Source organism: Artemia sp. Qi Xiang Cuo, chromosome 20 (assembly GCF_049724085.1).
Source record: "Artemia sp. Qi Xiang Cuo chromosome 20, ASM4972408v1, whole genome shotgun sequence".
Lineage (NCBI taxonomy): Eukaryota > Metazoa > Arthropoda > Branchiopoda > Anostraca > Artemiidae > Artemia > Artemia sp. Qi Xiang Cuo.
This window is the reverse complement of record NC_142813.1, coordinates 46045463-46070098: the sequence shown is the minus strand read 5'-3', so window position 1 is coordinate 46070098 and position 24636 is coordinate 46045463. Positions and strand designations below refer to the sequence as shown.

The following is a 24636-nucleotide window of genomic DNA, read 5'->3' as shown; positions in this document are numbered from 1 at the left end:
AAAAATTAGTCTTTCTGGAAACTTTTTTTTTGGGGGGGGGGGGGGGAGCAAGATATTTTTTTGTAAATCAGGATGCTCTTGGCCCTAGGACTTTCAGCATTAAGTTTCAACCTGATCAGGGACAAATGTTTTGGGCTGTTGTCGGTTTTATCTCTGTCATTTATTTTGTCTACTATTTAGTCAAGGGGGTCTCTAAACTTTCAAATTATGGTTGGATTAAGGGGAAAATATGTCTTTGGCCGTATCGCTCGGTCCCTTTGGTAATCCACAGAGAGAATACAAAATGCTTTTTATGTGAACTCTAATCTAAATCATGGATAAAAAAAAAATGTTCATTGGGACTGCCAGTGCTAAATCTAGATTTTTGGTTTTTGAATTTACTGGTTACTAAATGCTAGATTTAGGTTTTTGACCATTTTTAGGCTCTATTATTTTTAGGGTTACTATTTATTTGGCTACTAAATGCTAGATTTAGGTTTTTGACCATATTTAGGCTCCATTATTTTTGGGGTTACTAGTTATTTGGTTACTGAATGTTAAATTTAATTGCTTTGAATGCCATTTTAGGCTCTATTATTTTTGTGGGGAGGGCTGTAACAAGATTTAATTTTTGTTGTACGTTGGATTTATCTTGGCCGAATTACTTAAGGCCGTAAGTTTCAATCTGATCAGGAACAAAAACTGATCAGGAGCACTGATAATAAACATGTAATAAACAGTATAAAATATAATAAATAGACAAAATAGAAAAATAAATAAAATATAACAGATACAAATAATGGATATTATCTAAGCGAGCCGATAATGAAACTAAATTCTAAAGACCACCAGTCTAACTAAAACATCTCTTCTTTTTTTAGGTTTTCTGGCTTTGTTTTTTATTGTTTTTTTTTTTTTTTTCGCGGCTCAACTAAAATATTTCTCCTCTTTTTTTAGATTGTCGTGGTTGTCTGAATTCTTGGCGGAATTAAAGTGTTTCTTCTGCTTTTCAGGTCTTTTGGTTGCGTTTTGTAGTAGTTTTATGAATTTGTGGCTTAACTAACACGTTTCTTCTCTTTTTTAGTTTTTCTTTGCAATTTTTGTAATTCTTAGCTCAGCTAAAGTGTATCTTGGCTTTGTTAGGTTTTTCGTGGTTTTATGAATTCTTCGCTGAACTAAAATATTTCCTCTTTTTTTAGGTTATCAGATTTTGGGTTTTGTCAATATTTTTTGAATTCTTGGCTCAACCTAAACATTTCTCCTCTTTTAAGGTTTTCTGGCTTTGGTGGTAAAATGAATAAACCCATTCACTTCTCTCAGTCCGTTAGTTTAACGCGGTTTCTGCACGAAAGTCAAAGATCAAAACTTCCTATCACGTATAAGTTCACTTCACTTGTCAACCATCTTGGCTCTTCTCAAAATTGTGGCCATTATACTGCAATAGCTGTGGCATCCAATGGAAACTACTATTGTTTTGACGATTGTTCAGTCCGTTCAGTATCAGTTAATGCAGCTTTTAACTCCGGAGCTTATATTCTGATGTTTGAACGGAGCCAGGCTTCCTCAGACATTAATGGCTCTTTCTCGTCAATAACAAAGAGTATCTCTAATCACGAGGCATCTCGTAAGTTTTGTTATTTTACTCTTTTAATTGATAGTTTGTGATTAAATAACAAAAACAAGTTTTTCAACTGAAAGTAAGGAGCAACATTAGAACATAAAACGGAGAGAAATTATTACGAATATGAGAGGGTTCGCCCCTTTTTCAATACCTCGCTCTTTACGCTAAAGTTTGAATTTTGTTCCAATTCTTTAAGAATGACCCCTAAATCACAAAGGCCGTTTAATTAGAATAAATAGCTCTTTTAAAAGTACAAAAAAAAACTTTAGTGTAAAGAACAAGTATTGACGAGGGGGTGAACCCCTCATCTACGTAATAATTTCTGTTCGTTTTAAGTTTTAATCTTGCTTCTTACTTTCCGTCGAAAAAACTTATTTTTTTATTCAATTTCTGATCGTTTTTTAAATAATGCTGAGAAATCCGGTGCACCCTTCATGAAAAATTTTCTTCCCCCATGGAAAAATCCCCCTGAAAACGTCTGTATACTTCCCAATAACCAATACTATTTGTAAACAATAGGGAATGTTCATACCTGTAACACTTCCCCTGGGGACTTTGGGGGATTAAGTCATCATCAGAGACATGTTTATTATTATGTTTTTCGACTAGTGCTGAACAAAATGGCTATCTCAAAATTTTGATCGGGTGACTTTGGGAAAAAATGAGCGAGGGAGGCGGCCTAGTTGCCCTCCAATTTTCTGGTTAGTTAAAAAGGGCACTAGAACTTTTAATTTATGTTCGAATGAGCCCTCTCGCGATATTCTAGGGCCGCTGGGACGATACGGTCACCCCTTGGGAAAAACAACAACAAATAAACACGCATCCTTGATCTTACTTCTGGCAAAAAATACAAATTCCACATTTTTGCAGATAGGAGCTTGAAACCTCTACAATAGGGTTCTCCGAAACGCTGAATCTGATGATGTGATTTTCATAAGATTCTATGACTTATAGGGTTTTGTTTTCCCCTTTTTTTCGACAATAAGGTAGATTTTTCAGGCTCGTAACTTTTGATGGGTAAGACTGAACTTGATGAAACATATATATATATATATATATATATATATATATATATATATATATATATATATATATATATATATATATATATATATATATATATATATATAAATCAGTATAAAAATCCAATTCTTTTGATGTATCTAGTGGTATCAAAATTCCGTTTTTAGAGTTTCGGTTACTATTGAGCCCGGTCCCTCCTTACTTACAGTTCGTTACCACGAACTATTTGATGAGCTATCAAGTTAACAGCTGTTTTGTGTTATGATGTGGTTACCTTGGAGCTACCGCTACTCAATTTGATAGTGTATAGGCTACCACTCTTTGATCTCTAACGCCACGCCAGTGACGCTAGAGTATAATAACGCAATAAATCGGTTTCACAAGGTTTTTGTTCAATTTATCCCCGCATTGATTCTACGACTAGTGTTGGTTTGCAAAGTGTGCTCTCCGTGGTATGTGAATGTCACTTTAAATTGCTCAAGACGCCACGAGTGTCACGCTACCTAAAAAACTCTTTTCCTAACGGAAAGTTATCTTGCTTAGTGCAGGGTTATCTCCCTGTCCCAAACCAATCTAATCTCAGCCTTTCTCTAGCCTACCGACCCTAGTCTATACTTAGGCGAAAATAAGTCAAGGGTAAAGTAGAAAAAAAACTTACTATTCACAACACATCCTTTCACATTCAAAACAGAAACAAGGTTAGTTTAAAATTGCACAAACACCTTGCGGGTAACATTTCGAGCCGAGGTAAGCGCCTTGCTGTGACCCTCTGGCTGTGAATGGCCGAATCAAATTGAAAGTACTTAGTATTCTTTGCTGATGTATGAGTCATCCCCTCGATCTTTTTCAAGCTGGGATTAATTAACGAATTCTTTTAAGACGTCTCATAGTAACAGCTTGGCCAAGGGTTAAATTGAAGATAAATGAAGTTAAATTTACAAAAAGGACATTTTTCTAATAGAAGGGCCAAAGGGTTCCAACATTTTGTCACTAGGGAAGTTTGGCCTTGTTTTAATGGCTGAAAACCCAGCCTGCATGGCACCCCCCCCCCAAAAAAAAAAAGAAAATTTAAGTTTGATGACCAAGACTGGGCCTACAAGGCCAAAACCGAAAACAGCAGGGCATAACAGGCCAAAAACTACAGTTCATGGTTCAGCCGAAAACTAAAGGCTGGTGAACAAACGTTTGGCCTTCGAATCTGAAACGAAGAGTAATGCGGTAAAATTGAGCCAAAAAACCATGGTTCACGAGTCAACCAAAATCTCAAGTTTGATGACCAAAAACTGGCATTACCTAGTCCAAACTTAAAACAATGATGCAAAACTGGCAAAATACTATGGTTCAACCGAAAAATTAATCTTGGTGACCACAAAACTGGGTTACAGGACCAAAACAAAAAATAAGGGGGTAGAACAGGCCAAAAACTATAGTTCATGATTCAACCAAAAATATAAGGTCGTTGAACAAACATTTTGTCTTAAAATCCAAAACGAAGAGTAATGCGTAAAATTGAGCCAAAATACCATGGTTCACGAGTCAACCAACATCTTAATTTTGATGACCAAAGACTAGGACTACCGACTCCGGACTTAAGACAATGATGATCCAGTGGGATTAAGTTTGATGACCAAAAACTGGGCCTACAGGGCCGAATAAAAGCAATTGGGCAAAAAGCCATGGTTAATGGTTTAACAAAACCATGATTTTTGATGACAAAAAACCTGGCCTAGAGGGATTAAACCAAATTCTGTGGGGCAATACTTGGCAGAAATTATGGTTCAGTTAAAAACTTGGGTTTGATTACCAAAAACCGGGTCTACAGGACCAAAACCTAGAAAAGTGGAGCAAAACTGACTCCAAAACCATGGTTTGATTCAACCAAAATCTTTAGTTTGATGAACAACAACCGGGTGTCTAGGGCCTCAACAAAAAACAATGGGGCAAGATCCTGTCTAAAACAAGGGTTTGTTGCTCAACCAAAATCTCAAGTTTGATGAGCAACAACCGGGTCTCCAGGGCCTCAACAAAAACAATGGGGCAAAACCCTGTCAAAAACGAGGTTGGTGGTTCAACCAAAATCTCAAGTTTGATGAGCAACAACCGGGCCTCCGGGGCCCAAACAAAAATAATGTGGTAAAACCCTGTCAAAACGAGGGTTGGTGGTTCAACCAAAATCTCAAGTTTGATGAGCAATAACCGGGTCTCCAGGGCCTCAACAAAAAACAATGGGGAAAACCCTGTCAAAAACGAGGGTTGGTGGTTCAAACAAAATCTCAAGTTTGATGAGCAACAACCGGGTCTCCAGGGCCCAAACAAAAAACAATGGGACAAAACCCTGTCAAAAACGGGGATTGGCTGCTCAACCAAAATCTCAAGTTTGATGAGCAACAACCGGGTCTCCAGAGCCTCAAAAAAAAAAAAAAAAAAAAACAATGGGGCAAAACCCTGTCAAAATCGAGGGTTGGTGGTTCAACCAAAATCTCAAGTTTGATGAGCATTAACTGGATCTACAGGGCCCAAATAAAAAACAATACGGCAAAATCCTGTCAAAAACGAGGGTTGGTGGTTCAAACAAAATCTCAAGTTTGATGAGCAACAACCGGGTCTCCAGGGCCCAAACAAAAAACAATGGCGCAAAACCGTGTCAAAAACGAGGGTTGGTTGCTCAACCATTTTCTCCAGTTTGATGAGCTTTTTTTTCATATTTCTCTTTGCACAAGAAATCATATTTCTCTGCATAATCATAAATCATCTGCACATATTTCTTGCGGCTCAGCAAAAAATCGAGTTATTTGAGTTTTGGCAATATCTTTTAGTATTTAATCTCATGGATTTGTTGCTATAACCTTGGGGGGGGGGGGACCACGATAATGCCAATTTATATGCTATTAGAAGATAGAGGATTTGTAAGGAATCTCCCGGCGAGGGGTTGAATTCAATTTTTCTCGCTAGGTTTCAACTCATAAGTACCTTTTCACACCTTCTGTTGAAATTTCTTCTAGTAATATTCTGGTTCACTTTTATATTGTTATTGTCTATGTTTCATTCTTCTTTTCCCCTGGTTTTCTTCTTCTTTCTTATCTTTCATTTTCAGTAATTATCATTGCTTATGTATTTTAATTTTAGTTTTTATTTTTGCTTATGCATTTTGTAGCGATGAAACAATAAACAAATTAAATTGAAGTTTTATTGTCCAAAATCAAAATACATAATGGCGTGCACACGATTCGTCAACGCGAGCATAGCGATTTAAAATAAGTTTTTTTTTTTTTTTAAGACAATTCTCACAAGCGGAAATGCCGAATAAAAGTATTTTGATTAGCAAAATGTACAATATTAAAATATAGATATTACAATCGGACATGTCAGGTTTACAAATTAAATGGTTGGGTTAAAGGAGAGTATCACATAATTTCTAAGAAACTAAAGGACATTTTATAACTACAGGGACTATGTTCTGATTTAAGTTGTCAGCACAGATAAAAGGGCCGAGAAGAGCTTCACAAAAATGAAGGGGCGAGGATATGCTCAATTTTACGGAAGATGCACAAAAGAAGAAATTTTAAAAATATACTTTTTTTTTAATCGTAATATCAAATGTTATCTTTCAAAATGTAGGGGGAGGGGCAGATATCTGCCCCCCGCTCCCCAATTGGTGCCCCTGGCGTCGAGAGTTACTTGTTATACATAGTTCGCATTGTTCATTCAGTGTAATTATCTCCCTTCCTCTCCTGCCTTCTCTCAATTACTTCCTAATGAAACCGTAAGCAATGATACTTTTGCTATTTACTGTATTGAAATACTTTTCTGTGGAGTATTCAACGGTTAAAGAAGACCGAAGATAATTTTTTTTATTCTTTATTTAATTTGATTTTTATTTAAATTTTAATATTAATATTTTTTTTTAGCTAAACCTGTGGCCAAAATTGTCACATTACCCAGGCCTGTTCCAGTGATCAAACCACTCATAATTGGAGTAGATGGCGTTGTGAAACAGCCTTTAACGTTTAGGAATGGAAACTTACCTCAGGCTAAGGAAAGAGAAAAAATATCGTTTTCTTTAAATCAAAATTCAGAAACCAAAGAATCCACAAAACCTAGGTTGGTGATGAACCCAAAGTTAAAAGGACCAGTCCCTTCGCTACTCAACGGATCTACTAAGGTAATTGTGAAAAAACCTGAGGGTGAAAAGTTAATAACAAAAAACGAAGAACCTAAGAGTCTTGTTCCATATGAATCCGATTCGGATGACGACAAAAACACTGCTAAAACAGAGGTGAAAGCCACTGAAAGGAAGTGGGAGGTCACTAATGGAACAACGATCCCGCCTACTGTTAGCGTGTCTACCTCTGATTGGTTAATTTCTGAAGACGACGGTAGAAGTAAATGGGAGAGCATGAAACGTAAATTTGTTGATTTAAAGGGTAAAATTTTCAAACGTGCTAAAAGTGAGGAGCGTAGCACCATACCAACAGACGCTAAAAACTCAAAATTTAGTTCAGATACAGAAAGTTGTTTAAACTCACCAGTTCCCAAAAAAGTGAAAAAAGAACGATTGACAGCTTGTGATGAAAATGAAGAGACTAGAAAGCAAAGTGATAAAAATGCTACAATAGAAGAACTTAAGATATTTAAACTAAAACACGAAAAAAAATTGAAAGAAGCTGTACAAAAGTCAAGTGAGAATGATTTATCTGAATCGTTGAAATACGACGTTTGTCCAAAGAAGGAAAGAGCCAAGACTCCTTCACCGACGTCAAGGGAAGAAGAAGAAGATAATAAAAAGCAACTGGCAAGTCTCATCCTCATTTTTTCCTTTCTTATAAATATAGAGCAGATTGCGGTTATTTGGATGTACATACCTTTAATTTTTCTTCAGAAAAAAATTATATATATAGTTGTATCTAAATAAAGTGGTTAGTGTATCGAAGACAAAATATTGTTGACCACTCACCCCCCTCCCCCCTCCCCCCTCCCCTCCCAAATTAAATTTGAAGCTTCCTTGGAATTTCACGGTGCGAAATGGGGGCATTTCGCTATTTAAGGGCGTGATACGACAAAGATAAAGTTTGGAATATGCATTGCCACCCTAATCAACAAGTTGGGTCAATTGCCTTACCAGTCAGTGCAAGACTGGGCAAAAAAATGTCCCAAGGGGGTTAAAGATTCATTTATGTTCACCCGGCTTTAAGAAAATAAAATACTATCCCTCACGAACTTTTGTTAAGGAAAATTATATTTTATGTATATAGAATATGTAAATTTTTTTATTGTTATTTAAAGATTCGGTATATATTTCAAATTTGTGCTCTCTTAGTAAATAACAAAACAGTATATAAGTATATAAATATAACAGTATATAAATAATAAAACAGCATATAAATAATAATCAAAGTTTTTTTTTATTTTTTTCATAATAAAAAACACTTCTTGTTAGGTCCGTTCTTCTCATTTAATGAATCTGTAGGATATAAAATACCCACAGTAGCTTTTATGTAGGGTATTATAGATGGAGTGAGTTTCTTGTGATAGAAAGGGGCTTTGTTCATCTCGGCACTAGGCCTGTATATATCCTATTCTTTCAGTTAGTGCTGAATATTTGAAAAATAAATAAATAATTAACTACTACCAGGAGTGCCAATTCATAAAATTATTGTGGGGGGATAAGAATTGTTTTCTTTTTTTAATTAAGAAGCAAAGAAATATGCTTTTTCAGATCTAGGGTGTGTTTTGTTTTCGTTTTTCGAAGTATTTAAATGAAAATATTAGCAAACGGCAATTACCTCCTTACTCTATTCTTATGGAGTACACGGCAAAAGCCCCTTTGGCTTTTGATGATTCTTAAATATTTTTTAATATGCCGGAATGACAGAAAAAAAAAATTCTGCTTGAATTCTTTGATGTTGCCCTGATTATATTTTAGTTAACCACTTATTTTTGTTGGATCCCTTTCTTCCTTAATTATTGACTGTCATAAGTTATGAATTCCATTTATTAATCATTATAACATATCGAGTTTTAAAATCTAAATTATCTACAATTTTGTCTTTTACAGGAAGAAGGAAAGGATTAAATGTTTTTTATAGCGACGTTTATCGTCTTTTTTTCTTTCTTTCTTTCTTTCTTTCTACAGGAAGAAGTAAAGAATTTCAATTTTACCAACTTTTTTTTTAATAACGTTTACCGACGTTTTTTTTTTTTATAAAAAATTCTTTTACAGGAAGAAGGAAAACATTCAAGTTTTACTGATGTTTATCATGGTGAAGTTTACCGGCTTTTTTTTTTTATTCCTTCACAGGAAGAAGGAAAGCATTCAAGCTTTACCGACATTTTCTTTTTATAACAACGTTTATCGACGTTTTTTTTTTTGAACAAAACTTTTACAGGAAGAAGAAAAGCATTCAAGTTTTCCGACGTTTTTTTTTTATAATTTTGTCTTTTACAGGAAGAAGGAAATAATTCAAACAATACCGACGTCGTATCAGAGCTCAAAGACATGTCGTACCTAGGATTCGGCAATCAAGGTAACTTGATCTTTTGTCTGTTTATTATTACTTATTGGAAAATTCTTCATTATCATAGTTAAGTTTATTGTGAAAAGGGGAAATGTTGGTTTAGGAATTCCTAAAGTTCTGTATTTCTTTCATATCCTAGGATACATATTTAGATTTTGAAGAGAGACAAGGGGGAGGTTTATAGGCCCAAAGCCCTCTCTCAATTATTTACAATTTACTTTTGCTCCCTGATAAGAATTTAATCTGGATCCTATTTTAGAACAAGGGTCTTATATGAAAAGCATCTATATAACTGTCATTGGCCCTACGATAGTCCTTATTTATTTGTTAATACTTCCAAAGAGGAGCCCCGAAGGACGCTTCTGCGCCCTGGGTCCCTTTCTTTCTCCATAAGCTAAGGGCATAGGTTAGATTATTGTTTGTTGAAACGTAACGATTGGAACGTTAGAGTTTGATTTGGTTGCTCCCCCCTCCCGTTCACTGGGGTTAGGATTTTAAATTTTTGCAACTTATACAGAGCAGCTTTGAAAGTTCTGAATTTGATGAAGTACTTGTTATGGTTTTTTTTTTTTATATGCCAAAGCTGAAGTCTTAACGGAATTGGCTCCAAGCGCCTTTAATTTTTGAAGGCAAGATTTAAGCCAGTTCTGTTCTAGGGGCAAAGTTAGTTTCATCAGGACAGTGAGTGTCTCCCCAGTCCAGGGGCGGATCTAGAGCAAAATATTGGGGGAGGCCCAATGTGCAAAGGGCGCCAATGAGCAAAATCTTGGGGGGGGGGCAATGTGACAAATGTGCCAATAATTGATTAAATTGACAAATTTATTCTAAAAAAAGAGTAAAAAAAGAAAAAAACAGGATAAGAGGGCGCCAGAATTGTTTTTTTTGGGGGGGGGATCCCCCTGGCCCCTCTGTATCTGTCAGTGAAGTAAAGTAAAGAACAAGGCTGTAACTTGAAACAATTAGAATTTTCGCGTCTCAATCCATGGTGTTGTAAAACTAACTGATGACCCAAAAAAAAGGCTTTGGAGTATGTTGAAAAACGGCTTGAACTATGCAAAAAAAAGAAGATGTATACAAATAATAATGTAAGTCCCTATAATTCAGGCTTCAAAAACTGAAGCTTTTATCAGCGGGAAAAAAGGAAGAAAAAAGGTTAAACTTACAATTGGCACAAAAAGATGTAAAAACGAAAATATTATACGAAAAACAATAAGAGAAGCTACAGAAATTCACATTTAAAAACTATTTTTGAAACAAGTATGGTATGATAATTCATGCAACAAAACACAGGGCAGTGTGACTGCTATATGGGTATGAAGGTTTGGCTTCTGATTGTTGTATGTTATGTTCCAAATGTCCTTTTTAGGAAATTGCCATGCTAACTTGCCTTAATTTTTTCTCCTTTTTTAGTTCAAAGATGGGACGGTACTAAGTCTAAACTGGATGTTGAAAGCGAGAATTTGAGGGCGGAGTCAAAAAAGAGATCAGCTGATGAACTTTACAACGAAGAATTCGACACTGGAAAGGTAATCGGTTCAAGTCGAAGTTAAAGCGATGCGATACCTTAAAGGATCACCCTATCTCGGCCATTATAAACTTCTTTCAGTTTGCGTGGCCAAATTATTGGGTGGTCTTGCCATAACATGCAGAGCTTGGATAAGAGATCCGAGGGAACGACAGAAAACTAAAAGCCGATATCGACTTTCCCAGAAATCTTAGAAAGACTAATCAACTCCCCTGTTTGTTCCGGAGATAGAGATGTTCAGTTTTAATGAAACAAATACATCATCAAAAAGTGTAAATTTATTTTTCCGTTTAAATGGACATGAATTTTCTTTTTACATTTCAAGAAAGGGACAGGCCCTAAAAATAATCCATCATACATGCTCGGAAAACGCTAAAAATCAGCTCAAAGGAATTATCCTTTGAGTAATTTGTCCGTTAGGGAGCTCCCTGTGATGTCCCCTGCTTTGATTGACAAGCACGTCGACAAAAGGGATGTAAAAATCCAAAGTTACCGCACCCTTTTAAAGTTATCACCTCGTGTTATTTCCAGCACTTGGGCTAGATTCTCGAATTTCGCTTCGGCTGCCCGACTCTACGTCGTCTGATGAAAAACAATTGTCTTCGCCTAGGCGAATGTTCGGTTCGTTTCTATTTCGAATAAGAGCTGACTAATGAGCTTCTCCTTTTTCTAGCGCTTGAGCTAGATTCTCGAATTTCGCTTCGGCTGCCCGACTCTACGTCGTCTGATGAAAAACAATTGTCTTCGCCTAGGCTAATGTTCGGTTCGTATCTATTTCGAATAAGAGCTGACTAATGAGCTTCTCCTTTTTCTAGCGCATCAGCTAGATTCTCGAATTTCGCTTCAACTGCCGTATTTCTTCATCGTCTTACGCCAACACCGTCATCGCTTAAGTAGATAGATAGATAGATTTATTTTCATGTAAAAATACAATATTAACACTACAATCTACGAATCTCCACAAAAGCTCCATGGCCTGTGGCCAAGTGAATGTTCGGTCCGGTTCTGTTCCGAATAAGAATTGAGAATCTAGTTTCTCCTTTCTTTCTCACATCTAGCACTAAGGCTAGATTCTCGAATCTCCTTTTGGCTGCTGCAGGTCGTATGATCAAATCATATTAGATTCATATTATCATGATTATTAATCATATCATATCTTGGTTGAGGCCACTTGGCTTCTTTACTTTAATCGCGTTTAATTGTTAACTCTGTTCAGAATGAGGACGGTATAATTTGTCGATGGACGACTACCAAGCGACGTCGTTAAGCAAAATTCCGTCGATAATAAATTCTGTTCTGTAGATTTTGCTTATCTAAAAAAGATATTTTTTAGATATATATTTTAAAAAGAGTACAAAAAATACATTTTCTACCATGCGTAAGCAGAAAGATTTATTTTTTTACAAACACAATTTTTATGGTTGGAGAAACTATTTTTTTCAAACTCGGATCAGAAATGGAAGTAAACAAAATATTCGTCAATGTGAAGGGATTCTTTTCAGAGGATGGGCGTGAAATTTGCTTACTGAAGTGAAGTTAGACTCCTACCGGAACTTAACTTGACTCTCGACCTTTCCAGAAGTCTAAGCGATGGCGTACCCAGGATTTTTATTCGGGATGGGGACTTTTTTCATGGGGGTGGGGTGGTATGGGGCTATAAAAAAAACTAACAAAACACATAAAATATTTGTTCATATGCATTTTTGTTACGTTTTTAAGAGTCGGACAAACATTTCGACGGGGGGGGGGGGGCAAACCCGGTAAGCTCGTCCCGGGATACAGCCTTGAGTCTAAGTTTTACAAGTCAAAACAAATATGTAGCATTTTTTCTTGGTAATCTTCACAGAAACCTACTATTAAATATTAATTTTGTTGCTGTTAATTTGCTTCTGTGCTGCTACCCATTTCACACGGGGCATAAACTATATATCCTATAATGGATAACTACTATAGGATAAAAAACTATATATGTGGCATAAAATTTTGTGACAACCCTATCAAAAGCTTTATTTCACCGTGGGGTTCCTTGAAGACGACCAGGGCAAATCCTCAACTAAAGAGTGTAAATTTAAGACACTTAATTGAAGCTTAAGTTTGGATGTCTAAAGAGAACCTTTCTCAAAAGAGAAAGCTAATAGAACCTGAAAGAAGGGTGCTTGAAAGTCGAAGTGCAATTTGACTCTTGTCAGAATTTAGCTTAACCCTCAACCGTTCCATAAGTCCAAGCTTAACTCAGGGGAAGAGTTGAAGCCCTTGGAGCGAGGAAAGATACCCAATTAAGTTAACTATTACCAGCGCTACCATTTTGGAGAGCTAGCCAGAATTAGTGGCTTATTTATATATATTTTAATGCTATAGGATCTGGAATTTGATTCTGGTGATGAAATTATGTGAAAGCTTCTCCATGATAACCCAAAGAAGAAGAATAATTAAAATGTTACGTCAGCATTGTCGGTAAGGTAAAGGCCACGTGGCCTAATGGATAAGGCGTCGGATTCCGAATCCGAAGATTGCGGGTTCGAGTCCCGCTGTGGTCGAACTTTTTTCCCTGTTGGGGTGCGGGTCCGGATCCGAAGATTGCAGATTTGGGTCTTGCGGTGTTCGAACTTTAGCCCGATAATGGCATAGTGTGATTCATCTCTGCTTCGTTATACTGGGCCCGGAGTTCGATCTCACCTACAGCAACCCACAACAGGGCATGGGATTTAATTCTGGTGATAAGATTATGTGAAAGTGTTTCCATAATACCACAAACAAGAAGAAGAATAATAAGAAAGTTACCTTGGCACAGTGGCAAAGGTATTGACCGTGACCTAATGGATAAGGTCTCGGATTCCGGATCCGAAGATTGGAGGTTCGAATCGTGCCGTGGCCGAACTTTTAGTCCTATGGGGGCGCAGATTGATTGATCACTGCTTGCTAATGCGGGGCCCGAAGTTAGATCTCAGCTGCAGTAACCCGCCCAGAATTTTATTCTGGTGATGAGAATGTGCTAAACCGTCTCCATAATTAGGCAAACAACTAGAAGAAAAACAACTTTTGTTGAAAAGGAAAGAAAACGTGCTATTTGAATATAAAACTTAGAAGAATGTTAGATTTACAAATATTAGAGTGTCTTGCATTAGTTAAATCTTTTCTTATCTTATAGCCGTTTTTCTAATGAATATTTTTTTTTCTTTCACTACTTTCTAATTAATTGTTTTTTAATTAGTCGTGTCAAACAGACTAAGGAGGTACACATGCCGTGTAAAAAGTAGAAATTTGAATCCGAAAGAGAAACAATCCGAATATTCGCCCATATTTAGACATTTTTTTTTTCAAAGGATGGATTTGAAATCTGTCGCCCGAAGCGAAATTGGACTCCCGTTAGAAGTTTGCTTTAGCTAAGGGTCATTTTTTTTTTTTATCTGATATGACCTTTACCCTTATGGCCTTAAAAAGAGTTCTGTAAAAAAAATGTCTTAATTTCTTGTGCTATTTTAAAATTTGGATTTTTGTGCGCATCTCCTCGTCGCAAGGATGAAGCACGTATGACGAATGAAGGATGGCAGATTGCCAAAATTTTGTTCTTTGGCCATCCATATAGGGCCAAACGAAAATTAGATATATATATATATATATATATATATATATATATATATATATATATATATATATATATATATCGGCTTTCCCGTCGAGCCCCTGCCCAGCTACGCGGCAGGCTTTTATATATTGATTCTCAACCGAGCATGTTGTCCCAATGAATCAGCAGGCAGGTTGATTTACATCATCCCCCAGTTCCCGCATTTTCATGCAACCTTTTGCATAGTTTGTGTACCGCAATATTTCTTCCAAGAGATCCATTAAGTTACGAGAGATCCCATAATTTAAAGGATTTGCAAGGCTTTCTTCAACAGCTTCATCAGGTCTAAAAAGCACATTTGGCTATATGAAGGTGGTTCAAAATAACATTCAGGGGTCTATGATGAATGTGCCGCTAAATTGATTTTGCGGTAAAATTGTCGAGCTACTTTGAAGCTGAAAACATTACGACTATTGATGGATCGATCATCGTTAGTGCTGATTGAAGCTAAAGCAAAATATAAAATCAAGTTTCGAATTTGTTTGGGGAACTCTTTAGAGAGCAAGTGACGTCCTATGAAAGGCCAAAGGTGGCTACTCTTTCCTCGGGAGTCCGGAGGACTCCACTGTGAATACATACAATCCTGAAGAGTCCAAATGACTTGTAATTAACACTTGCTTCGTGTACAGCATCTTTGTAGGTTTGTACTGAGTTTTGCGCCGCAGTTTGTTGGCGTTTAAGATTGCGATGGTGTTGTTCTTCTAACGTGATATTTCTTTCTACTTCACTTTCATTTTTGATTCGTTTTGATTCTTGCACTCGCTGTCGCTTGTCTGCTAATCGCGCTATTCGTTCTTCACTTTCATTTTTACACGTTCTGATTCTCGCTGCCGCTTATCTTCTTACCGCATTTTTATTTTCTTAGCTGTCGCATATCTTCTAATCACATATTGTTTTGATCTTCAATTTCATTTTTGATTCGTTCTGATCCTAGTCGTCGCATGTCTTGTAATCGCACATTTTCTTGTTCTTCTCCGTTTTTATTTCAATTTGTTCTTCAATTTCGTTTTTGATTCGTTCTGATCCTCATTGTCGCATGTCTTGCAATCGCATATTTTCTTGTTCTTCACTTCCGTTTTTGACTTTAATTTGTTCTTCAATTTCGTTTTTGACTTAATGTAATTGTTATTTTTCGCAAGTATTCTAATCACATATTTCTTTGTTCTTCATTTTCCTTTATCATTACTTCAGACATTTTTTTAAATGCCCTTTACCTTTGCTGCCCGGATTGGTCTTGTCACATTTGACGTTCTAGGTTGTTCATTTTCACCCTTGAATTTACATTTCTCAGGTCGTCCTCTTGATCTTGTCTCATTTGGGTCCAGTTTGTTCATTTTGAGCAATTGTCATCTAGGTATTATAAAACTGCTTGAAACACCTTCTTTGTTTTTAAATTTTATTTCTGAATCGTTCCGATCCTCGTTGTCACATGTTTTGTAACTGCATGTTTCTTTGTACTTCCTTGGTTTTCGTAGTAACCGCACATTTGTTTGTTCTTCACTTTCGTTTTGACTCGTTGTAACTGTCATTTTTGCAAGTATTCGAACCGCAAATTTTTGTTCTTCATATTCGCTTATCAGTACTTCAGATATTTTTTCAATGCCCTTTGCCCTAGCTGCTTGGATTAGTCTTATCACATTTGATGGTCTAGGTTGTTCATTTTCACCCATTGAGAATTTAAATTTGTCGGGTCGTCCTCTTGATTTTTTTCATTTGATGGTCCAGTTTGTTCATTATAAGCAATTGTTAGTTTACATTTTTGTCCTCTAGGTATTAGGAAACTGCTGAAAACGCTTTTTGTAAGCAGACTCATTACACTCTTTATTTTATATTTAGCTAAGTTTCTTGTGTAATTTTTTCGTGCGTCATAGTCACTAAAGACGATACAACCACCCCTGAGGCAAAAATAACGTATTTATGCTCATAAATATGACGTCACTAACGTGAATCGTTTTTTTCTTCCAAAATTAAGGCTCTTAACGAATTTTCTCAAACTCTTGACCTATCTAGATCGTTTTTACAGGAGCCATTTCGAAAAAAAAATATAAATGTATAACTTTTGCTCATTTAAAGAGACAATATATATATATATATATATATATATATATATATATATATATATATATATATATATATATATATATATATATATATATGAACATTAATAATGTAATTACTTTTTTAGGAGAAAAAAATGAAGAATAAGTCTCGACATTCTTGGTCAGGCCAAATTAACGGGAACCCGTTTCAGTCCTATCAAGAAGCTAAAAGGCAAAAATATGAGTACAGTGCAAGCAACGGACATTCGAACTGGTATTCCCGAGATAATGGAAAATGGAATTCATCACGTAGTTGGAATAATCGAGGACGGTTCCCGAACAATCAGGGTGGTGATTATAGGCGAAGGTCCTGGTACTCGGATAGTAATAATAGATATAAAGGCGGTCGATATAATTGGAATGCCAATTCCAAGTACAATAGATAGTGATTTGTTTATTTTTTATATATTCAGTTTTGATTATGTTAAATATTTTATGATTGGGCTTTTTTCATTGTTTGTACTAATGTGCATATACTATTGTATTTCTTCATGTGTGAATGTTGGTATATGTGAAAATGTCATTGATACTTCAAATTCGAAATGAAAATATCATGTTTATTTCCTATGATAGAAAATTTCATAGTATTTATGTCAAGTCTTTTTATTTCGCTAGTTTGGTATATTTAGAGAGTATATTTGATGTGGAGATCGTGAAGAATAGAGATCTTTTTCTTGATTCTGCAGCAACTTGAGAAACTTGACTGCAAAAATACCGGCTATCAAAATTGCCCATCTTGGTTGGATTGTAAAATGTACTGTAAAAGCAAAGGCTGTCAAAATTTTACTGAAAACTCATTAGGATGACGTGATGTATATGAGTTTTTCTTGCCGCATTGGGTATTTTGCCTTATATCGTTTGTAAAACATGCAATGCTAAATTCAAGTATTAGTTCACGAATGACAGATTCTTTGATGTAATTTTTGAAGCTTTGCTTCAAAAATACCGACTAAGAAAATTGCCTTCTTGGTTTAGTAGCTAAAGGTAATGCCTAACCAGAGGCTGTTTAATTTTAACTGAAAACTCATCATAAGATGAAATCATTGTTATAGGTTTTCCTTACAGCATTGGGCATTTTGCAAAGTGTGCAATGCCAAGCTCAAGCATTGGCTCTTCGTTCTGCATTAATGGAATTCTTAAAGCTTCGATCCATAAATACTGGCTATCAAAATCGCCTTTCTTGTTTTGGTAGCAAATTCTATCGCGCAAGCAAATTTGTTAAATTTACGCTGAAAACTCATCAAAAGATGACGTCATATGTAGTGTTTTTCTTACCGCATTGGCCATTTTTGTTTACCATGTAATGCTAAATTTCATGACTATTACACTGTTTATTTTAAAATCTTTTGAATATTATCTAAATATTCAAATTTGAAACGTAAAAAATTCCTAGAAAAAAAGAAACGTAAAAATTAAATGTTAGTGAAAAACGTTTGAGGATATTACTTGTATTTGTTTGAGGTTTTTAGTCACTGTATATAAATAACATAACAGTAAGATCAAAGCTTATTGATTTTTGGCACTACATCCTCGGCGCATATAAACAGCTCCTCCCATTTACTCTGTCATTAGTGGGTCAGTGTAAATTTGTGAGTCACTGAATAATGGTGCTCTCATTTGATCTGCTATCAGCGGTCCAATTACCCTGGAACACGTATTTTAGCAGAAACTTTCTCAAAATGCCTTTGAAACCTACTCGAGACTTTGCAACCTATTTGTAATTCCTAAAAACGTGTAAACGTGTAATGACATGAATTCTCTTTATCTTTGAGGCTTTTTCTGCATTTTGTTCCCCTTGTTTAGACATATTTAAAAGCCACCTGGTCTGTTTTATTAATTGGTGACATACATTCTATACTCCAGTCTTCGTCTCACTAAGCTTTTTTAGAGTTTAGTAACTATTGCTGGGGATCTACTGGACTTTGGGTAGGCCCTTGCTACTGTAGCTCAAGTGTCGGAGTTGAATTTATGGTCTTCATCTACAATAACCCCCAAATCTCTTTCTAAGTTGTCTCTCACCAGCATTTGATGACACTGAGTATTGCCATCATAAATTATTTTGTCCAAAATGGAAAACCTTGCACTTTTCAACATTAAACTCAAGCCCCCAACATTAAACTCAGCCTACATGTCCCAGAAAAAAGGACAGCCTATATACATGCGGACACAGCCGCATGTAGCCTATATATATATATATATATATATATATATATATATATATATATATATATATATCGGCGCATACAAACAGCTCCTCTCATTTGATCTGCCATCAGCGGTCCAATTACCCTGGAACACGTATTTTAGCAGAATCTTTCTCAAAATGCCTTTGAAACCAACTCGAGACTTTGCAACCTATTTGTAATTCCTAAAAACGTGTAATAATAACATTGTACTACTAATTACCGATTTTTATAACATTTTTACTAATTACCGATATGTATTGGAATAAATTAATTTAAAATCAGATTCTTTAGAATTTAGTGTTGCAACGTTGAAACCAAGTTTTGCGTTCAATAGAAATCTGACTTGTCTGCCCGTTAAAAAATCGAATGTCACTTATGTTTATACTTGTTTAAATGTTCTCCGGAGCACTTGCATCTCGGTCCGGGTTTTTATAATGGTTGAGATAGGGAATGATTCTACTGCCTTGTATTTATATACAGTGTTTTAGTGGACAATAGACTAAATGGACCAAATGAACACGAACACTAAGTGAACAATTTATTCCTAACGTTTTTTATTCTAACATTTTTAAGCTGAGGACCAAAATTTCAAGATTTTGGGCAAAGCTTTGAGGAGCAACATTAGTCCTAAATTTTGAAAAAAAGAAGAAATATTAAAAATGAAAATTAGTGTATATACTTTCTGATGGTAATATTTTGATATATTTAATTTCTCCGAGATCTCAATCTCCGGGCTGCAATTTCAACATCTTGGGTAAAGTCCTAAGGAGTGGCAACACTGTTCTTATTACCTTTATCATAAAATATAAAAATTAACTTAGTATATTTTGACTGAATGCCGTAATTCCGGAATTCGCCAGTGTTGCCAGATGCAGCATTTATTCGAGTGCCCAAACTGAGAATAGTAATCTGGGACACTAAACTTTACATTCTTAGACCACACTGGCTATACATGACAAACGAAAACTCAGAGAAGAGAGAAAGTAACAAAATGAAAAATAAAGTCAAAAAGGGTTAAAAAACGAGGATTTTGTGAGCAAGCTAACCATGAAGATGAAAAAATATAAGCAAATATTTCGACAAGGACCTCCGCCAAGTCGTCCTCAGTGCTAAAAAAAAATAAAAAGAGAAAAAAAAAACACAAAAAAAACGAGAATCTAACCTTTTGAAGTTTCCTGTACAGAGACAAGATAGACACTGAATAAAAAACTAGGCAGGAATCAATGAAAACGAAACTTACCAAGACGATTGTGCAAGGATCTTTCGTCTTTCAATAATTTTGGCTTGTCTACAATTTGGGTTTTCATTAGATATTCATATTGGTTCTTTTGAGTTTGTTCGTGTGAAAAGATTGATTGAGTACTTAAAGATAAGAATGTCTTAAAGTGTTACCAATTAATTCTATCAATTCTATATTGATAGTTATATAGAATTGGGCATAGATTTTTTTATTTCAATAATATACTGATATTTGAGTGTGAATAACTAAAAATTTTTGATGCAATTTTAATATTAAATAATTCAGATAGGTGTCTTGTTTTAGAACAAATTCTAAGACAATTACAAATCAAAGTTATAATTGTTATTTTTTTATCTCAGGGACTTATCTATTGAAATTTTGTGCTCATGCACAAGGTCACAGCGGTGTTGATTGGTTCTAACACTGTAAAATTTACCACAATAACACTGGATTCTGTGTACACCACTACACAGTAAAGGGTCTGTTTTATCCTTTCCTGAGTTAAAAAAATGTTCAAAATTTTGTTCTGTTCTGAAAGAAACATAGATATTATTTTTATTTATAATTTTTCTAATTTTATCGCCAAGTGTCGTGATTTATGTTAAAACGATGAAAGTTTTTTTATAAATATCCGGTGTAACTGAATCAAGGGGACCAAGCTCCCTATTTTTTTATTTTATCTTTTTTAATCTTATATATATTATATATTCAATGAGTTTGATTGTGTAACCCTTGCAAAAAAGAATATCCTTGACATAATTTAGTTCAGAAGTTATATGATGACTGGACCAAATTTTTAAAACTCTGTCGACTAAAGAGATTATTACCCCTCTTTTTACATACGGAGGGTGATGGGAAGAGAAATGTAGATATCGATCATTATGGGTCGGCTTTCTATATATAGAAAATTCAAGACCAGGATTAGTTTTTATAATCAAAACATCTAAGAAAGGCAGCTTACCTGAATCTTCGAGTTCAATTGTGAACTGGAGATTATAATCAAAAGAGTTCAAAGGTGCCAAAAAATCTCTTAGAGAGTCTTGTCAATGGTCCAAAATATAAAAGAGATAATCAAAAACAAGACAAACGCTTGATTATTTTTATTTTAAAATATTAACATAACACTTTTATATGATCTAAATTTACATATGTTACAAAAAAGGAGACCCGATAGGGAAACTTTATTATAAACGTAGGTGCCGAATTAAGTTTTTTAGTACTATAATAGAATTTTCGTAATTGTTTAACATAATGACACTTTTCAGTATTTTCTCACTTACAAAAGAGTTTTAATAAGAAAACGCTGACTTTTCCTCTAATTTTCTTTGTAAATCCTGCTCACATTTATGAACATTGCATGAAATGTACATATAAACTTAATCAAAACTAGATAAAATTTTATTTTCCATTTTAATTTGATTTTTTATCTTTTCAAAAAAATCTATTGAATTTTTGATGTAGTATCTCTGTGTACTTAAAAGAGGCTTAAAAATGGTGGCTAAAAAACTTCCTATACCCGTAGCTGGAGAACTATAACATGCTACGATTGGACGTAACGGAATATCTTTCTTATGGATTTTAGGCAGACCATAAAACTTAGGGGCTGAACAGCCTTTGGGATAAAATTTTCTGTACATTTGAGGGGTAATTAGTCTAGTATCTTTTAAAATTCATCGGTCCTTTCTCAACTTCTGTGTGTATTTGTCCGTGTGATCAAAATTTATTTCTTTGTAAAAATGTTTATCAATTAAAAGGGTATTAACTTTCAATTCATAATCTGCAGAATTCATAATTACAACTGTGTTTCCCTTGTCCGCTTTCGTAATTACTGTGTTTTTGTCTTTTTTTAAATTTCGGAGGATTTTAATTTCTTCCTTTGATTGAGTTGAAAGTGACAAAGATGGCCTATAATCAAGAATACTCTTTACAATTTCACCTCTGATTATGTCTGCATTTTCGACTTCACCCTGAGAGCTCAAAAGAGTAGACTCCATGCCCGTAATAATGTCTGAAGTATTTACGTGCGTTTGAGACATTGCAAATTTTGGTCCTTTTGAAAGAATACTTAGTTCCTTGGATGTAAATACCTTAGAGGATAAATTTTCCAAAGGAGGACCAGGACAAAATCTAGGAAGGAAAATTCGTGTTTTTTGAAACTGTTGAAATTCCAGTTTTGAGAATTTTTCCGATAAACGAGTTTTTGCTAAATGGAATATGTGTCTGAAAGAAATATGTGAGATTTGTAAAATCTGGTGAAAATCATGAGGGGACAAAATCTGAGATAATAAGGATTTTAAATTAAGTATTTTATTACTAAGGAATTATATTATGTATCTATGGTCTTTTAAAATATGTGTTAAAGTTTTGAAAACCATTCTCTGAATAAATGGGCCTTCAGAAAGTGTGCCTAAATGTAGGTTGAAACGTAAAGAAGGTGGAAGAATTCGATGTCTTTTACAAGTTTCTAAGAAATTAAACTTAAAAATAAGATTTGCATGTTTCTTAACACAATTTAAAAAATCTAAAACAATATTGGTCCAATGCTCCCCGTAAGCTTGACGCAAATACATTCTTAGACCACACTGGCTATACATGACAAACGAAAACTCAGAGAAGAGAGAAAATAACAAAATGAAAAATAAAGTCAAAAAGGGTGAAAAAACGAGGATTTTGTGAGCCAGCGAACCATGAAGATGACAAAATATAAGCAAATATTTCGACAAGGACCTCCGCCAAGTCGTCCTCAGTGCTAAACAAAAATGAAAAGAAAAAAAAAAAAACGAGAATCTAACCTTTTGAAGTTTCCTGTACAAAGACAGAATAGACACTGAATAAAAAACTAGGCAGGAATCAATGAAAATGAAATTTACCAAGATGATTGTGCAAGGATCTTTCGTCTTGCATTAATTTTAGCTGGTCTACAATTTCGGTTTTCATTAGATATGCAAATAGGTTCTTTTGAGTTTTTTCGGGTGAAAATATTGATTGAGTCCTTCAAGATTAAACTGTCGTAAATTGAGCTTAATGAAATCTCTCCAGTATCTCTATTTATTGCTAAATTTTGGTTCCTATATTTTTTTATTTCAATTATCTCCTTAAATGTTTGTGGTACTCCAGTAGAAGTTGATATTAAATTTTCATAGTAAAACATATATAGCTGTGTAGTGATCAAAAACATATTTTAAGACAAAGAAAACTCAACGTTGTCATTTTTATTTTTCAATATTAGGGACTAATATATTGAAATTTTGTGCTCATTAAAACTTTCACCTAGTTTTTGATGTGTTCTCCCAATGTAAAATTTTCCACAATAACACGGGATTCTGTAGACACCACTACCCCGTAAAGGGTCTGTTTTATCCTTTCCTGAGTTAAAAAAATGTTCAACCTTGTGTTCGGTTCTGAAAGAAACAAAGAGATTATGTTTATTTAAAATTTTTCTAAGTTTATCGCCAAGTTTCGGGATGTATGGTAAAACGATGAAAGTTTTTTTCTCAATAGCCGGTGTAACTGAATCAAGGGGAACAAGCTCCCTATTTTGTTCTTTTATCTTTTTTAATCGTCTATCTATTATATTTTCAATGAGTTTGATTGGGTAACCATTGCAAAAAAGAATATCCTTGACATAATTTAGTTCAGAATTTATATGATTACGGGAACAAATTTTTAAAACTCTGTCGACTAAAGAGATTATTACCCCTCTTTATACATAAGGAGGGTGATGGGAAGAGAAATGGAGATATAGATTATTTTGAGTCTTATTTATCTATATATAAAAGTCAAGAACATGAGGATTTGGTATACTCAGAACAACTAATAACGGCATCGGAACAGTAGATTATAGATAAATAGATAAATTGATACTATACTCATCATTTTCAAGTTTTTACAAAAAAATCTATGCTAGAGTCTAGTAAGTTTTAACACATAGACGAGATATAATCAACAAAACGAAACCAGATAGAATGTTTTAAGTGGAAACTATTCAAAGCATACTGTTCTAAGAAATCAATGTAAAAATTTGCCAACTAAGGAGACAAGACAGTGCCCATGGATAAGCCCATTATTTGAAAAAAAATTTGTTTCGGAATTTAAAATACGAGGAGAACTTGTTGCAAAGACGGACAAAGGGTCATTATTATATCAATTTCCAAAGTTTTTTTAATCCGACCTAGATTAATTGTACTCTAATTTTCTTTGTAAAGCCTGCTCACACTTATGAACATCGCATGAAGTGTACATATAAACTGCATCGAAACTAGATAAAACGGGATTTTCTGTTGTACTTTGATTTTTTAACTTCTCAACAATATCTATGGAATTTTTAATATAGGATTTTTGTGTGCTTAAAAGAGGTTTAAAAATGGTGGCTAAAAAACTTCCTATACCCGTAGCTGGAGAACTATAACATGCCACAATTGGACGTAACGGGATATCTTTCTTATGGATTTTAGGCAGACCATAAAACTTAGGGGCTGAACAGCCTTTGGGGTAAAATTGTCTGTACATTTGAGGGGTAATTAGTCTAGTATCTTTTGAAATTCCTAGTTCATTTCTCAACTTCTGTGTGTATCTGTCCGTGGGATAAAATTTTATTTCTTTGTAAATATTTTTATCCATTAAAAGGGTGTTAACTTTCAATTCATAATCTTCAGAATTCATAATTACAACTGTGTTTCCTTTGTCAGCTTTCGTAATTACTGTGTTTTTGTCTTTTTTTAAATTTAGGAGTATTTTAATTTCTTCCTGTGATTGAGTTGAAAGTGACAAAGATGGCATATAATCACGAATAGTCTTTACAATTTCACCTCTGAGTATGTCTG

The 24636-nt window shown here is 34.6% G+C and overlaps 1 protein-coding gene and 1 non-coding gene across 2 annotated transcripts in view; both read left to right on the top strand.

Moving 5' to 3' along the window:
• Positions 1-18141, top strand: part of LOC148940278 (ubiquitin carboxyl-terminal hydrolase 36-like) — a 72857-nt gene extending 54716 nt beyond the window's left edge. The window contains exons 9-13 of the mRNA XM_089106458.1: positions 1251-1603; positions 6532-7415; positions 9069-9147; positions 10549-10664; positions 16474-18141. Coding sequence (XP_088962584.1) covers positions 1251-1603; positions 6532-7415; positions 9069-9147; positions 10549-10664; positions 16474-16773 — 1732 coding nt within the window. The 3' untranslated portion in view covers positions 16774-18141. The remainder of the gene's footprint in view (positions 1-1250; positions 1604-6531; positions 7416-9068; positions 9148-10548; positions 10665-16473) is intronic.
• On the top strand, positions 13128-13200 carry TRNAR-CCG (transfer RNA arginine (anticodon CCG)). Its single transcript has one exon. It is a non-coding gene; the product is annotated as a tRNA-Arg (tRNA).
• Positions 18142-24636: the final 6495 nt, after the last annotated feature.